Source organism: Tachysurus fulvidraco, chromosome 21, assembly GCF_022655615.1.
Source record: "Tachysurus fulvidraco isolate hzauxx_2018 chromosome 21, HZAU_PFXX_2.0, whole genome shotgun sequence".
In the NCBI taxonomy this organism is placed as follows: Eukaryota; Metazoa; Chordata; class Actinopteri; order Siluriformes; family Bagridae; genus Tachysurus; species Tachysurus fulvidraco.
Genome location: NC_062538.1, coordinates 18,265,664 through 18,281,702, shown reverse-complemented (window position 1 = coordinate 18,281,702; position 16,039 = coordinate 18,265,664). Strand labels below are relative to the sequence as shown.

The 16,039-nt window shown below is 39.5% G+C and overlaps 1 protein-coding gene across 1 annotated transcript in view; it reads left to right on the top strand.

Moving 5' to 3' along the window:
• The window catches only part of LOC113661751 (splicing factor SWAP), a 95,825-nt gene that overhangs the window by 30,524 nt on the left and 49,262 nt on the right, over positions 1-16,039 (top strand). Inside the window, exons 11-12 of the mRNA XM_027176182.2 lie at positions 12,901-12,979; positions 13,257-13,490. Of these exons, the coding sequence (XP_027031983.2) occupies positions 12,901-12,979; positions 13,257-13,490 (313 nt within the window). The remainder of the gene's footprint in view (positions 1-12,900; positions 12,980-13,256; positions 13,491-16,039) is intronic.

Below are 16,039 nucleotides of genomic sequence, written 5' to 3'. Positions count from 1 at the left end.
GGATGCTCTGAGATCTACAAGGGTCACGTCTGGATAAGAGCCCGCAGTAGTACCTTCAACGTGAGCGTACTTCGACCGAACTGCCGTCGTCGCAGCCTGTAGCTCCTGAAAACCCGAGAGAAAGCGAGAGAGTCGGAGCAAACGGGTGAAACCGATTTAATCAAGGAAAAGGCGAGAGGAGGGAATTTGAGTTGTATTAAAGTAAAAATTGGAAGAATACACCGTTCTCTTTAACACAGCTGTATCGAGGCAGCGAACATGTCTGGTTTTATTTGTGGCTCCTCTTTTGTAATTTTTTTTTCTTCTTTTCTCTCCCAGAGGCTGTGCTGTGATGGGTTTGCTGTCTAACAATTCAGCTTTGGTTAATTTCCTCACCTGTCCCTAGCCTTTTGAAGCTTAATCAGTGTAATTTGCTTTCTGCGTCTACCAGTGTAAATTGGATGTCTAGCTCAATTAAACATCGTGTCAATTAGGACGTGATCCCGTTTTTCTACCTATTTCATCAGACTACACACACGTTTTTCACTTCTGGTGTCGCCTAATGTCTTTATTACACAAGTCCTTCCATGGATCTACTCATAAAATCGAAGCTTAGGGCTAGAATGCAGCTTAATCCTAGTCTACCCTCGTATAGAGGAAAGCAGAACAGATCTTGTGTATTATACTCTGACACTATGTGAAAATATCCCATTGTGCGATCGTTTATTACTGATAATATTAATGCGATCAGGAATCGTGTGTGTTGGTTTTACCCGGTGTGTTTTAGGTCTGTCCGTTGCTGTTAGTTGGTTGGTTTGTTATTTCTTAAGGATCATTGCATTATTTTAGTTCTTTTGTTGCTCTCAGTACTATTAATACTATATAATTGGGTTTAAAATGGTTTATTGCAGTGTGATTTATTATTAGTAGTATTTGTACTATGCCTTAATAGGGTTTACCCAGGTTTTTTCATAATCAGGACTATTACTATCAGTACTACAATGTTCTTCTTCTTCTTTCTCCCTTCTTTTTTCTTCTACCTTCCTTCTTTTTTCTTCTTCCTTCTTCTTTCTTTCTTCCTCCTTCCTTCCTTCTTTTTTCTTTTTCCTTCCTTCTTTCTCCTTCCTTCCTTCCTTCCTTCTTTCTTCTTCTTTCTTCCTTCTTCCTTCTTCCTTCTTCTTCCTTCCTTCCTTCTTAGTTCTTCTTCTTCCTTCTTCTTCCTTCTTTTATTTTTTCTTCCTCCTTGTACTTCTTCTTTGAAGCCTTTATTTTGTCACATATACATTACAGCCCAGTGAAATTCTTCCTTTGCATATGTAGCGATTTTGGCTCGCGAAGCAAGGTAAATATTTACTATAAGTAATTATAACGTGTTATAGTGACTCCTAAATATTTTAGCCTAAGTTGAAATTAACGGTAATGGAATTAACGTTACACTTATTTGGTCTGTTCGTCCAGCGAACAGGCCGTGTAACCTTTATTAATTCTATGAAAGCGGTATCTTCCCGGCCAAGAAAGATTCACTTCCCTTTTACTTTACACCGTAATTTAAATTAAATTAACTTAATAGAGCATGTAGTTCAGACCAGATGTTGCAGGTACCTTAAGTTTGTGAGCGATACTCAGAGACAATCACTTGTGGCACAAAATATGGCATTTAATGAATGAGATAAACACAACATAAAACTAATTACACAAACAAACAAAAGAAATAGGGAAAACGAAGATGAAAATAAAATAACATAAGAAATTAAAATTGGGGAAAGGGAGGAAGAGACAGGAAAGAAGAAATTAGAGAAAGGAAGGAAAGGAATGCCAAGCTTAGACTTCAAAATTAATCACACCCTAACTGGGAAATCGCCACCGGAAACTTAAATTCATCTTAAGACCCAATACAAGGTTCATACTTAAAATACGCATCTAAATTGGTTGATAAAGGAAACTGTTATTTGCATTGGCTTACTGCACAAGAGTCCGGATGCAACAGAGAAATCTCTGGAGTCAATTAGGGTGGGGTCAGACGTTCTCCCAAGTTCTCCTGAAGATCAGAGCAGTTGTCGTTCTTGGAAGTGAAGCTTGCTGGAACTTCTTTGAAGGAAGATGGAGTCGTCTCCAAGCTGTTCCGAAAGCCTGACCATGGATTGGTGGTGTTTGTGACAATTTAAAGGTCGCGAACTCCACCCAACCAAAGACAAAGGCCCGAGTTGAGAGAACAGACAGAGAGAGCCTTAAGCTGACATGAATTAGGTAGTTGTGTGTGTACAGTATTTCTGCTTTAACCCTCAACGGTAAAGATTTCAGCTTGGCACGGGTGAGTTAGCCAAAACGTCTTGGGTATGGTTTAATATCAGGCGGCCATGTTTTAATATAACGTTTCAGATTTTCTATCCCCATAAGTCTGTTTTTATGAACACTTGGCTTGTTGAGAGTGAAAATGAGCGTGTGAAATTATTCATTTGTTGCCGGTTTGAAGGCTTAGTGTGAGCCACTTCAGAGAATACGCTATTGATTCAGATTTCACTGGCTTTCCACCAATTGCAAACGATGCAAATGATGCGACCGCATTTTATTTATTTCTTTTTTTTTTATCATTAATATAATTTTTTTTATTCCCTTTGAACCAAATCTTATATAGGGTCCCATTAGCGTTCCCACTCGGAAAGTGCGATGCCTCCGCAGAATGGAATGTATTATTCAGATTTAGGCTTTCATCTTGAGTTGAAAATCAATTTTAGGTGACATAAAGTAATTGCTATGACCTGTAAATTATGCAGGTCGTAAAACTTTGTACTCGTTCTTAATTACAGTCTGGATTCAATACTGAACTCTCACCTGCTTTCAGTAGTGGAACATTTCAAGCTTTTAATTCTGCTTTTTTTTTAATGTGTACATTTGGGGACTTACCAAAAAAGAGTACACGCTCTGTAAAGTGTTTTACAATTAACGTCTTTCTTTATTCCTTCCAATCCTGTTTTTTAAAGGTGCCCTTCCACACGTATTTCATTACTTTTGTGGTAATGTCTGAAGTTTACCTTGGGCTCTGTAACTTTTTTGTGGAAAAAATGCCTTGGTTACCTTGTTTCAAGCCATTCTAGTGTGGTATAGAAAGCCTGCAGGAAGACTCAGCTCGATTTGCGCCAGTTCTCATGAATATTCAAATGAGCTATGCTGCTTGGCTCCGATTGGCTAACCGCTAGGATATGAGAGCATGACTATTCATTCACCCAGCGCAATAAGTAGCCCAGGCTAGAGGAAATTTGTTTACAATCACCTTGAATTGCGGCAGAACGGCTTCTTCACAAGCCCGTTGATGTTCAGCCATCCTCGCTGTATAGGAAACTCACTGAGCTACACGAAATCTGGGGGCACGGTCTCAAGTGGGAGAGCTCATGAATAGTAATGAGCTCAATCATTACGATGTCAGACTGACCAGCTTTTCCAACTGACATGATTTCTCCCCTTATTTCTTTTAAGTGGCTAGAACTGACCGAGGAGGTAACAGTTCGTTTTTAATTTCATGACACAACACGCATACGGACCTATCACATATCAAAAAATACAAATAAAAACGGTTTTGTGTGGAAGGGCACCTTTAATGGCTAACTTATCCTAAACTTTTCACCAAAACGTACAGATGGAGGTCAAGAGCCTTCAGTTAGTGTTCAGAACATAAGAAAGATCTCACTGATCTGGTGTTGCCAGAATGGGCTGGTTTAAGCATCTCGGATAAACTGCTCATGATATTTTCCTAGGATTATCATACACGACAGTTTTTTTTCCATTTTACACAGATTTAGACCAAGAAGCATTCAGTGATCGACGGTTCCTGCGGGTGGAAACGCCTTGTTAATGAGAGATCAGAGAAGAATGGCCAGACTTGTTTAAGCTGACAGGAAAGTTACCATAACTACAGTAACCACTCTTTACAAATACGGTCTGTGGGAAATCATCTCAAACATGCCAAACCTAAGGGCGGATAGGCTGAACCAGGCCGTAAAAGATTAGAAAAATGTCCAGGCTTTGCTTTTTTTTTTTTTTTAATATTCAGCCGTATATTTTTGGTGAGCTTGGGCTCGCTGTAGCCTCACGTTTCTGTTCTTGGCTGACAGGAGTGGACTTTAATGTGGTCTTACGCTGCCGTATGCTGACGCCTCGTGGTCTGCGTGTTACATGTTCTGTCATGTTGCATGAATAATAATTTCTTGTATCTGTAATTTGTCCATTTTTAAACATTGTTTATGACCTTTAAATGTCTTTAATGTCCCTCTGCTTCTTGCTGTCACATCATTCAACCCATATACTTGTTAAAAATTTTGGAATACACATTAACTTCCTAAATGTCACGTTGCCTGTTTAATACGCTGCATTCATCAGCTCACAAACTTAATTGCTGTCTCGATGCATCAAGGAGACCATCTTTATTTTATTTTATGTTTTTCTATTGTTGTTCCAAAGGGCTCATCTTACCGTGAAGAAGTATCAAACCCGAGAAAGCGTCCGATAACAAGTTTCAGGCGTACAGTTTGGGAATAAATCCCCCCTAGTGAAAACTTTAGAACTAGATTTTGAGAGGTTAGACATATCCCGTCTCTTATTATTACTATTTCACTTGGTTTTAATAGGGTTCAGTCCGTGTGTATTGGGTTTCACGTTGTCTTTCATAATTGACACTATTTTCCGAATTACTATTACTGACAGGATTTAAAAGAGTTTACTCAATGGGATTTGGGTCATTTACATCATTTACTTTTACAGCATTTGGCAGACGCTCCACATCCAAAACGACTTTATCTCATTTATCTCATTTACACAACTGATTCTTTCCACCACATGAATAATTGAACTGCTGTTAGTATTACTGCTACTACTGCTGCCACCAACACTACTACTATTACTGCTACTACTCTTACTGCTACTACTACTTATATTAAGCCATGATCCCATTTACCAAGGTAGGTTTTTGGTCATTTTCTTTTTAATTCTATGGCGATACAAAAAGTTTCTTCATTATTGTATAGTAAATTTCTTCTGTATCTTCTATTATGACTTCAACTTTTACTCCTGTTTATTGCTTCCAAACGAATAGTCATTAGTACTAATATTGCTAATACCGACAATAATATTAATTAAAAAAAAAAACGGTGTATTTTAATTAATCAATTAATCATCAGTTAAGTAGCGCTTAATTATGTGCACTTTGTAGTATTATAGTACTATAACATTTTTGGGCATGTTTTTTTTTTTAAACTCCAGTGTATTTTCAGCATATTAAACGAAACCATGTTTGAATTCCTATGTTATGATGTTTTATTTGTTTGGTTTTTTTAACGGTAAAATGTTTGAGGATTCAACGTCATTATTGAGGCACAGCGGCCCAGGGATTTGTGCTGAGCTCTGGTTTATTGTCTCTGTGGCTTTTCACACGTCGTTCCATTGTTTCTCTGGTTTCTTCCTAACTTTGTAGCTTAGCGGTTCAAATATTGGACAACTGATCGGAAGGTCATGAGCTCGAATCTATCTACCACGCTGCCCTTGCTGAGCCGTATAAAACGAGATAGAAAATGTAAGTCGCTCTGGATAAGGATCAGCTGCCAAATGCCGTAAATGTAACGTGAACGAATACCTCCGTTTTTATAGTTCAGTGCAATCGTTCTGCCTATAGTAGTAACATAGATCACGAGGAAGTATTTGTTTTTGTAAACTGAATTCACAACGACTCTAGGGACTTAATTTCATTTCAGTGTTCGGAATGGGAAGAGTTTAAGACTTTAAGTAAGAACTAATCATGGATGATGGATTTTCAACATGAAATCTTCTGACTTCTCTGACGGTTTACCCCGAAGCAGGATGTTACAAGATATTTCGGACAAAAGTCTTTCATCAGCTAAACACATCCAAAGGGGTTTCTGTAAATTAAGCCTTGTATTCAGGTTACTTACAAGGTCCAAAACAAGTCTCAAATCACCAGCTTCGAGGTCCCTCCTCAGCCAGTCCGGTTTAATTTTTGAATTGTACTGGTTGCTGATCTAAGATTTCATACCGTGGTAACAATTTAGAGAGAGAGAAAAGGGGGAAAAAATTGTTTATCTACAGAAGTTGGTGAGCTGTAAGCATTGCAACGCACTGTCTACTGTGCCCCTTGTTCCCCTCCTCTTTAATTACTGAGTCACTGCCGGATGATTTTCTCACAATGTTTCCTCACTCTTGGCTAAAAAAGGAAATGATAATACTGCATAATATATGGTTGTATATCTAAAATATTCCGTCTGTGTAAAGATACTCATGGCATAAGCAGAAAGTCAGATTGCTCCATTTTGTGGGTCAAAGTAACACCACATGATGGTGCAGGTCAAGTGGCGTTAGACTTTTCGAGCCTAGGATGAGCGGAGCTATGTAAATGCCCACCGAGTCATGGGGGATTTCTCGCTGTGGTCATGGTGACGTTCAAGACATAAAACATGACACCCAGGGTTCTGTTCAGAAGCAGAAGTTTGTGTAGGTTTGTGTATCGATTGCTACAGGCTAAATGAGTGTGAAAGAGTCGAAGGGGGAGAGAGAGAAAGAGAGAGTAGTGAGACTGACCAAGTCATAAAGAGAAACCGGGTTTGAGGGAAAGCAGGTCGAAGGAAAGATTGAGAGTATGAAAGTGTCAGTGAGACAGAGCAGAAGAAAGAAAGAGAGAGATTGAGAGAGACATTGAGTGTCAGAGAGACAGCAGGAGAGGACAGATAGATGGAAAAAGACAGACTTGGGGGACAGAGAGACCAAATGTGAGGCCGAGAAAGAGAGTAGGTAGATTTAAAGGCAGAACGAGAGACACTGTGAGAGAGAACAGGAGAGATGAATGGATAGAGTGAGAGCGCAGGAGAGGTAGACAGAAAATATAGGAGAGAGAGTGAGCGCAGGAGAGATGGAGGCAGAGAAGGATAAGAGATGCCAACATAGATGGAAATAAATAAACAGAGAGGTTGGTTTGCATTGCAGTAAAAAGAAAGACAAGCTCTCGTTTCTTTATCTCTCTCTCTCTCTCTCTCCCTCTCCCTGTCTCTGAAGAAACAATGCTGCATATATCTCTTTTTCTGCTTACCTTCTGACACCGCAGCTTATTAGCAAGCGTGAAAACGAAAGGAAAGCAGTCCGTTTCCAATCTAATTAGTTGCGATGGTGTAAAAAGTCGAGTTCGCATTTAGATTTTAGAATGTTGACAGACCTGCCAGTGGGAGCACTTGCAAAAGAAGTCCGTAACTTTTTTAAAAAAAAAAAAAAACATATCATCCTTCTATCTTTTTTTTTTTTTTAATTAAAATTAAAATTAAGATAACAGCCTGTAAACCTCCACCAGGGGGCATCTGATGATGGTTTCAAAATAAAAAAGAGAGGAAATAATAAATGAGCTTGAATGTACAAGAGGTTTGAATGTACTGCTGTTTCCAAGTGTGGGTGGGAAGTCAATCAACCGAGACGACTGTAATAGACTTTGACACAGTGGGTGGCAGCATTCAGTTTTTAAAGTGGAAGACCTGCGAAGCACATCAAACAACAATTAACGTGTCAGTGTCTCTTCTGATTTGCTGGAACACCCTCCTGTCTTACTGTGCCGTATTTGTCATTAAGATGTTTCCATCTGAAGGTTGTTAATTTTATCATTTTAATTGATCGATGTACGTAAATATGTTTGGCAAACGGGGAAAGCACCACATGTCGCTGGGGCTGAATTCTGGCATGATGCATGATGATTGTAGTTTTTGTTTAATGTCTTGATGTATACGTCTTCGTTGGCGCCACTGTACTGAAGTATCTCCACGGTTGTTGGCGCTAGATGGGCTGGTTTGAGTAAAATCTAGTAACTTGTTTGCTAGTTTCTGAATTAAAGGCACGTTGCAGGACGTTTGAGAAATGCTTCAGAAAACTGAGTCGGGCCGACTGTCTTGTCAATATGCGGCGGAGGAGTGTCCAGTGCACATGTCTGACATTAGCCGAAAGCGATTGAAACATTGACATGGTGGATACATAATAGTTGTCCGGGTTACGTATGTATGTGTGGGCGGAGCTATCAAAACAGGGGTGACGCCTATTTGGGCTAGGGGCGTGTTTGTTTTGGTGATTTCAAATGTCAACATTTGGCTTTCAAACATTGTACACCCCACCTTTAAAGAAAATGGTGCGAAGAACAAAATATATCCAGTGAGTGGCTGCGAAAACACCTTGTTGATAAGAGAGGATACTCGAATGGTTTGACCTGACCGGAAGGCTACCGTAGGTCAAATAACCACTCTGTACAATCGAGCTGAGCAGTGAAGCATGTCAGAATGTACAACAAGTCAAGTCTTGGGGTGGATGGACTACAGGTTCTGAACTGGTCACTGTGCTCAGCATTGCCTCTTTAGTTTAAAAACATGCCTTCTGCCTATCTGCCCGTCCTCTTCTTCGAAATTCTCACCTGTCTTTTTTAACTATATACCCCAGTTAGCTGCACTGTCTCTTGTTCTTGTTTTGCCCCATCTATACAGCGCACACACATTCCTTCCAAGAAGCTAGTGCAATGGAGTGTGTCACTTTTAGTCCTTCAACATGGCTGCATTTATCGCCCCTTACTGTGTTTGGTCCTCAGGGGAGCTACTAAGGCTTCGTTCATGCTGAGACAGTCTCTTATTCTCAGCCTCCCTTTTTTTCCCGCCTTCACTACCTCTTACAATCTACTCCTCATCTTCCTTTCTGTCTTGTTTCCGTTTCTTTTCCCACTCCACCAATTCTTTTTCATGTAGTGTCTCTAATCACACTCTTCCTTGTCCCTTTCCCCCCCCCCCCATTTGCTCATCACTGCAGTTAATCCTTCCTCCTGTTGGCAATGGCTATGATGTTTGTTTTGGATGCACCAAATATGGTTAAGATGTATTGAGGGAGGAAAAATGAACTAAAATATCAAACAGCATAAGCTCTTAAGACAACGTGCAGTTGTGGTGTTGGTTAATATCCATATTCATGACCGTTCTAACTGCCACAGGGTTAAGAGTTTCGAGGATAAACAAAGTTTGTCGGAGTCACAGCGCCAGTGCATGTTTATATTAATCTGAAGGTAAACACATATATTTATGCGGCCATGCATTTGTCCTTGCCTCCCCTGAACATGACGGATGCTTTTTACATAGCACCGTGCTTCCATTAGGATGTACATAATCTAAAAGTACCACACTGTGATATTAACTTAGTGATGTATAAGAACAGCATGTGCTTTGAAAACTCACATGCAGGTAGTATGAAATAAAAGTCTCGTCTTTGCAGTAACGAGCAACAAGGCGGAACCAAACGATCAGCAGCTCTAAAGTGCCTCTATAATTCTGAGCTCTCCCAGATAGCTCGGCTTGTAAGGTGTTGAAGAATGTACTTCCTGACCCTGTCTTTTTTTTATTATTTTTTTAATGTCAACCTCACTATTTCTGTTGTTAGATATAATTTCCTGTACATACACCTCTTTCTAGGCAGGATCGGCCTTGCGATCCTTTGTATTACTCACTCTTGTGCTGAATACTCGCCGACACTTCGCTTTCAGAAGGCTAAAATGTTAAAAAATTTCAATTAGTGATGTAACTTTGAGCTGCTACTCTGACTCATGCTCTTCTACCTCCTACTCTTTGTGTAGCTCTCTTTCTTTGCCCTTGTGCATTGGATATACACTGGATGAACAATTTGTGATTTTGTACCACCCGAGATAATTGCAGTTTGACGTTTATGCCTGGTTCTTATTAAGCGTCCAGTTAAACGACATGTGCTTGTCTTTCTTTCAGTGTTCATTGTGTAATACCCTTTTTCATAGCTCGGAAGAGGAGTCCGATTTATACAGTGGTTGGAACAATTGGTGCCACAATACGGTGCAAGAACATTTTTTGTTGTTGTTGTTTCGGCTGCTTCCTGTATGGGGTCGCCACAGCCGATCATCTGGTCCGCATATTTGATTTAGTAGGTTTTACACCAGATACCATAATTTTATCCGGGCTTGGGAACAGCACTGAGAGTTAACTCTTCAGTGACAGGGTTAGCTCCCTGCCTGAGAATCGAACCCGGGCCGCAGAAATAAGATCCTGCCGCTGGTCCACTAGGAAGCCCAGTGCAACATTTAAATGCGAATCATTTCAAAAGGATGGATACGGTTTGATAGACATGTTGTATGGTTTAATCCACGCCGATCATCTTTTGTTTTTACCATGCGGAGCCTACAGTTTAGCATTTTATTTTAGTAGCTCAGGCATCCAGGACAATTTACCTTGTAACCCGTGTTAGATAATCATCCTAAACTTATCCCTTAGTTGTTCCATAGTCTCTGTCATGGTTCTTAGCTAGCTACTTATCTGTAATTTGGGTTTAATTTACATCATCGGTCATGCCTTGTGCTAGCAATATGAGAAACATTATATGAAAGAAAAACTACTTTTTGCATAAATAAAAAAAAGAAAAAGTCCTGAAACATCTAATTGTATGAGACAATTCTGAAGTCCACCAGAAAAATATGTTTTATAATATAATAATATGCACTTTTATTTAGTCCAGTTTCAGTTATGTACCTCAGAGGTGTCCAGTTAAATCTACGACGGGCCGGTGTCGAAGCAGCTTTTTATTCCAGTCAAGCAGGAGCTACATCTGATTTCACCTGTTTAATCAGTTGATCTTGACTTTTCAATAGACTCGGGTGTGGTTTCTGCTTCTTTGAAGTGAAATCCTGCACACACACCGGCCCTTTCCAGATAAAATTGTACACCCCCAGTGTAGTGCTTTTGTAATCAGAGTCACAAAGCAGCTCTACAGAAATCCTGTAGGTTTAGATCCCTATTGAGCGGGTCAGATGTTACAATGACAAGGTAAAGCTCCTTCAAGGACCTTGTGAGGATCCAGGCTCATATGGGAACCACCTACTTGTCATCTCTGCCACTTGGGCAGGAAGGGTAACCGAATATAATAGAAATGTAGCTTCTATGCAGCTCACTTGGCAGGAAAGGTTTTACTACACTTTGTATGTTAAGGAACCAAGTCTGGAATCTAGGTTACACACTAATCTAGTATTAATGTTGTCAACATGATGTTCACCACAGAGATCGAGTGGCTATATCAACAAAGCAGTTAGGAAATAAGCAACCACCTAAACACGTGCCTTAATTCTCAGCTACCACACCATTTTATAGCTAGGCTGTTTTGAATATAGTTGTTTATTTTTATTTGCCAGGCAGTTCTCTGGTTAGTTTACCTCAAAGCGACTGTCGCGTAATTTACATAAGTTACCACTGGGATTTCACACAGGTTATCATCAACTGCTTGTGATCCGCTGAACTTAGCTATGGTACACACATGGGAGGTCATCTAATGTTCAAGTTAGTAATAAAACATCACACGACACCTTTCTTGCACGAAAAGCATCCTTGCCGATACAAACCAGAGTTTCTGTTACTGGCCCCGACGTCGATTATTATAGCTTAATATAGATTAAGTTTTTATCCGCTGATAACGCAGCAATTACCAAACCATCAATTAAAAGATTCTGTTAATTTAAAAAGAACAACCTATTACATGTCCCTTAAAACAACTTGGGTCCTTTTATCACACCGAATTATAGAAGCTATAAAAAGTCGTTCCCTCGGCGGCCTTGCTTTTTGTAAGTTAATAAGACAAAACTACTCTGTATTGAAGTCTTTGTTGTGTCTGAAAGCTTTCCCTCTGCCTATTAGACACAACATAAAATACTCAACACACATCACCTGACAGAAAACAGAGCTAATATCAAAGCTACTGTTATGGAAAATGTATCAGCTTTGAGAAATCACAGTGCTTTGGTATAAATAGCCAGTACCAGACCGATAGGAATGTCTGTTACTTAGGCAGAAATCAATTCTACATAGATTTCAGAGGTCAAAACTAATTAAAAAAATATTTTTATTTATTTATTTATATAGTTTTTTTTTTGGATTGATTTCTTGATAATGTTCTACCAAAGGCTTTTCAAGTCTGTTTTTCAGTCAGTCTACCATCTAGTCAAGTCGGTGCAGAAAAGATCAAGGTTTTTTGCTCTAATTGAGTGCAAATCTTCTTAAGTCTACTTTATTACTGTAATTCTTTATTTTCTTATTAAATCCTTGCTTTCACTGCTAACGCATTCCTGATCTAACCTAGGTGTAAGTTCCCTTCGTCGGCCAGTGTGAAAAATGACCAGCGGTTAGTTTTAGTCCACCGTTTTGATTAGTTGGCCTTCCATGAGCTCTTATATTTAGTCAAACCACATCGGGACTTTTCACTGTTTGTTTGTGTCTGTGGCTAAAATACCACTTACTAGTTTGAACCGGTTACTACAGTAGTATCACTGACATCATCAGCGCACATGGCAAGTGGTACATTTTTCTTGTTTGTATTTTTATCTTAAACTGTGAAGGAACAAGTCAGAAGGGAAACCAGTTTTATTAAAACAACCTTTAACAGGATGTGAGCCAATAGGCTATAACATGAGAGACGCTTTGTCAAGGTCTATTTTTGCTAGCAGAGCAAAAATAAACAGAGCGATTAGCCGTACTATGTAGAAAATGTCATTTACTCAATATCATTTTTTTTTTTCGTTTAAGGACCCGATGTTTAAAATCTAGCAAACGCAATCACGCAGTTATACTGAATACCGTCACAGCTGTGATTAGCCATAGCACTCAGCCTTCAGGTTCATGACTACACCAAATAAAATATTAATAATAACCAATATTTTGTAGGTCCTCGTTCTTGCTTGTGTAATATTGCTTACAAACGAAAGGAGCATTACACTTGGATCTGTTAGATTAGTCACAGGCTTTTTCTGCTTTTTCTTTTCTGTCCAGCAAGCTTTCCTGTTATTTGTACTGTGGGGTTATTTTGCAGATGGAGTGCATGACTCTTGACTCTCTGGTTTTCTTTCAGGGCTCTGCAGTCCATAAGGGTGGCAGCACTGCAAGCTGTGCCTCTGAAAAGGAGTCTAATGAGGGCAAACTAATTAAAGGTAAGTACAGGACATATGTCTCTGTGGACTTGACCTGTGGGACCAAACCGCTATTCAGAATTGAATAAAAAAAAAAAACGGGTGAAGTTGTGAGCTGAGCAGCATTGCGAAGCGTTAACGCTTGTTCTGGTGTGCCTAGGCTGTAATGATCCTGTCTTTAACCCTAATGACCATACGTGCTAGCCGCATTTCCGGGCCCGAGGGAAAGGTTAATGGCTGTAACTAAGTGGAACAGATCAGAATTCAGTTCCAACCTCTCCTTGTCTTTCTTTCCCAGCATCCTTTGCACCCATCTGCTTTGCGATAAAGTCCAAAGAGAATGACTTGCTGCCTCTGGAAAAAAACCGCGTGCGTCTGGACGATGACTCGGACGAGGACAGGGCGAGAGAGGAACAACAGGTGGGGGCGGAGCATAGCATGGGTGGGGTGGAGAAACAAAGTGAGGCTCCTCCTCCACAGCCTGAGGAGAAAAAGCCAACTCTTTCGCAGGAAGAGTTGGAGGCCAAGCAAGGTGGGGTAACTGCAGTGCACGCTCACGCTTACACACAAACACACACACAGTTTGCAAAACTGTCTTGGAAATACAGCCAATTTAAAATGTATTGCAAAGTTTCTGCAGTGTAACAGAAGCATGATTTGCTCTAATAGCTACTAAATTTGTACAACTGTGGCTCATAACGACAGAGAAGCATGGTGTTGGTAGTATTATTTTTCAGCACTGACTAGGATATGGGTCAGAGTAAATGGCAAGATGCATGGACATTATTTTCACTTTACACCATATCAAGATCTTGACTTTTGAATTCATGAACCTTAGTTGTCTGAGCCAATAAAAAAACACTAACAAACATCAGTACTCTGCCTCAAGGATTATTATACATATTCCATAATATACAGCATGTATGTTTTTATTTCATTTGAAAGGTATATATTGTAAGTACTGAACTGCTTTTGGAACATACAGTACAGACCAAAAGTTTGGACACACCTTCTCATTCAAAGTTTTCTTTATTTTCATGACTATCAAAATAGTAGATTCACACTGAAGGCATCAAAACTATGAATTAACACATGCGGAATTATATACGTACATAAAAAAGTGTGAAACAACTGAAAATATGTCATATTCTAGGTTCTTCAAAGTAGCCACCTTTTGCTTTGATTACTGCTTTGCACACTCTTGGCATTCTCTTGATGAGCTTCAAGAGGTCGTCACCTGAAATGGTCTTCCAACAGTCTTGAAGGAGTTCCCAGAGATGATTAGCACTTGTTGGCCCTTTTGCCTTCACTCTGCGGTCCAGCTCACCCCAAACCATCTCGATCAGGGTTCAGGTCCGGTGACTGTGGAGGCCAGGTCATCTGGCGCAGCACCCCATCACTCTCCTTCATGGTCAAATATCACTTACACAGCCTGGAGGTGTGTTTGGGGTCATTGTCCTGTTTTTTTGGGGTCATTGTCCAGTGTCCCGTTGTCCTGTATACCTGGCAACTATTTCAGAATCAACAACAGCAGCTATGGAAGGGAAACGAATGGAACAAAAGTACATCACTTAATCTCACCTAAGAAATGATTGAGGCACTATGTGTGTTTTGCAGCCACTAAGATGCCAGAGCAGATAAGTACAGCATTTCTACTGCAAAATGTCCTCTTAATGGACATGTTAAACGAAGTATTTTCTTGATGTCTTTTTAGTTTGTGTATCTGGAAGGCCAGGTGTTTGGAATTGCGAAATTGCTAAACTGCTCCCACTACACAGTTGTCTGACACACACTGCACATTTACCAACACATTTCCCTCTAATCTGTTGACATAATGGTGTGTAAACTGCACAATCAAATGCAGATGAGTGGCACAAATTACACCTTTTTATATAGAGGAATCGTCACACATATAGTCCTGTAACTTATAAATCTCTCAGACGTTAGATCGATTATTCTGTTATGGAGTATCGTATCCTACGAGCGTTCGAGGCCGTACATCTGCAGTATTGCTGACTGGCTTAACTAGCTTATATTACCTGAGGAGATATTGATATTGAGTTTATTTAGTAAATTCAATGGGTAGTAAAAAATTTTTTCAGTATATTAAATAAAAGAACAGCTCAGGGAAAGTATACATGATTTAAAAAACAGGCGTAGCTTTTTTATTTTTTTTTTATTTTATGCCTCACGGGAAATATACAGCCGTACTTTTCAAGTTGATTGTGAAGAAAAACGTATCTTTAGTCGAGACGTACCTCACAAATCTCTTAACCTCACCTATGTTCTTAGGCTCCACACAATTTATGTGGAACAAGGAAATCGAAGAGAGATTTCGTTGTGCACGCAATCATTTTTAGCAAAAAGTGATTTCAAAACTCTAATTCAGAGAAAATGTCAAACCCTGCAGACTCCATGTTGAATATGAGTGTCTGGAAACAGAAATGACTGATGCAACATGGTGCTGTCGGTCTAATAGCTGTCCGGGACTTGACCCCCCAACACACTTTTTTTTTTTTTAATCTTTCAATGCTTGATTTCTTTTTAATGAAAACCCAAGATCACACTTTCATTCAGGTACGATTTCCAGCATTCTATTATTTCTGACCAAGATGTTATATGAGCTTCACCTCATTTTTTTATAATCACAGACACTGCTTTTCTCAGACAAACGCAGCGAAGGTTCAGGGAGGTTGTCGAGCATAATCTAACTCTCCGTAATGAATTACTGTTCTAGGAGAATGACTGAAAATGTTCAGCTAGAACTACCTGAAAACTCCACATACTGTAGATACCGATCTATTACTAACCGACTTGATATTAAGTGTGATATCAAGGACTTCACATTATAGCTTTATGTTTAGAATGATGTTATTTAAGCAGCATCTTTAATCAAGAGCACAGTATCAGCGAGCGTGCTCATTAAAAATGAGTGAAAGGTGCAGTGAAAATGTAAACGGATGGCTTGAAATGTCTTGGAGTTTAGTGCTCGCTGAACTGAACTGTTTTCACTTTTTTTTTTATATTTCAGGACGACTCTGTAGCAAGTCCCCTTGTAATTTTTTTATTTATTTATTTTTC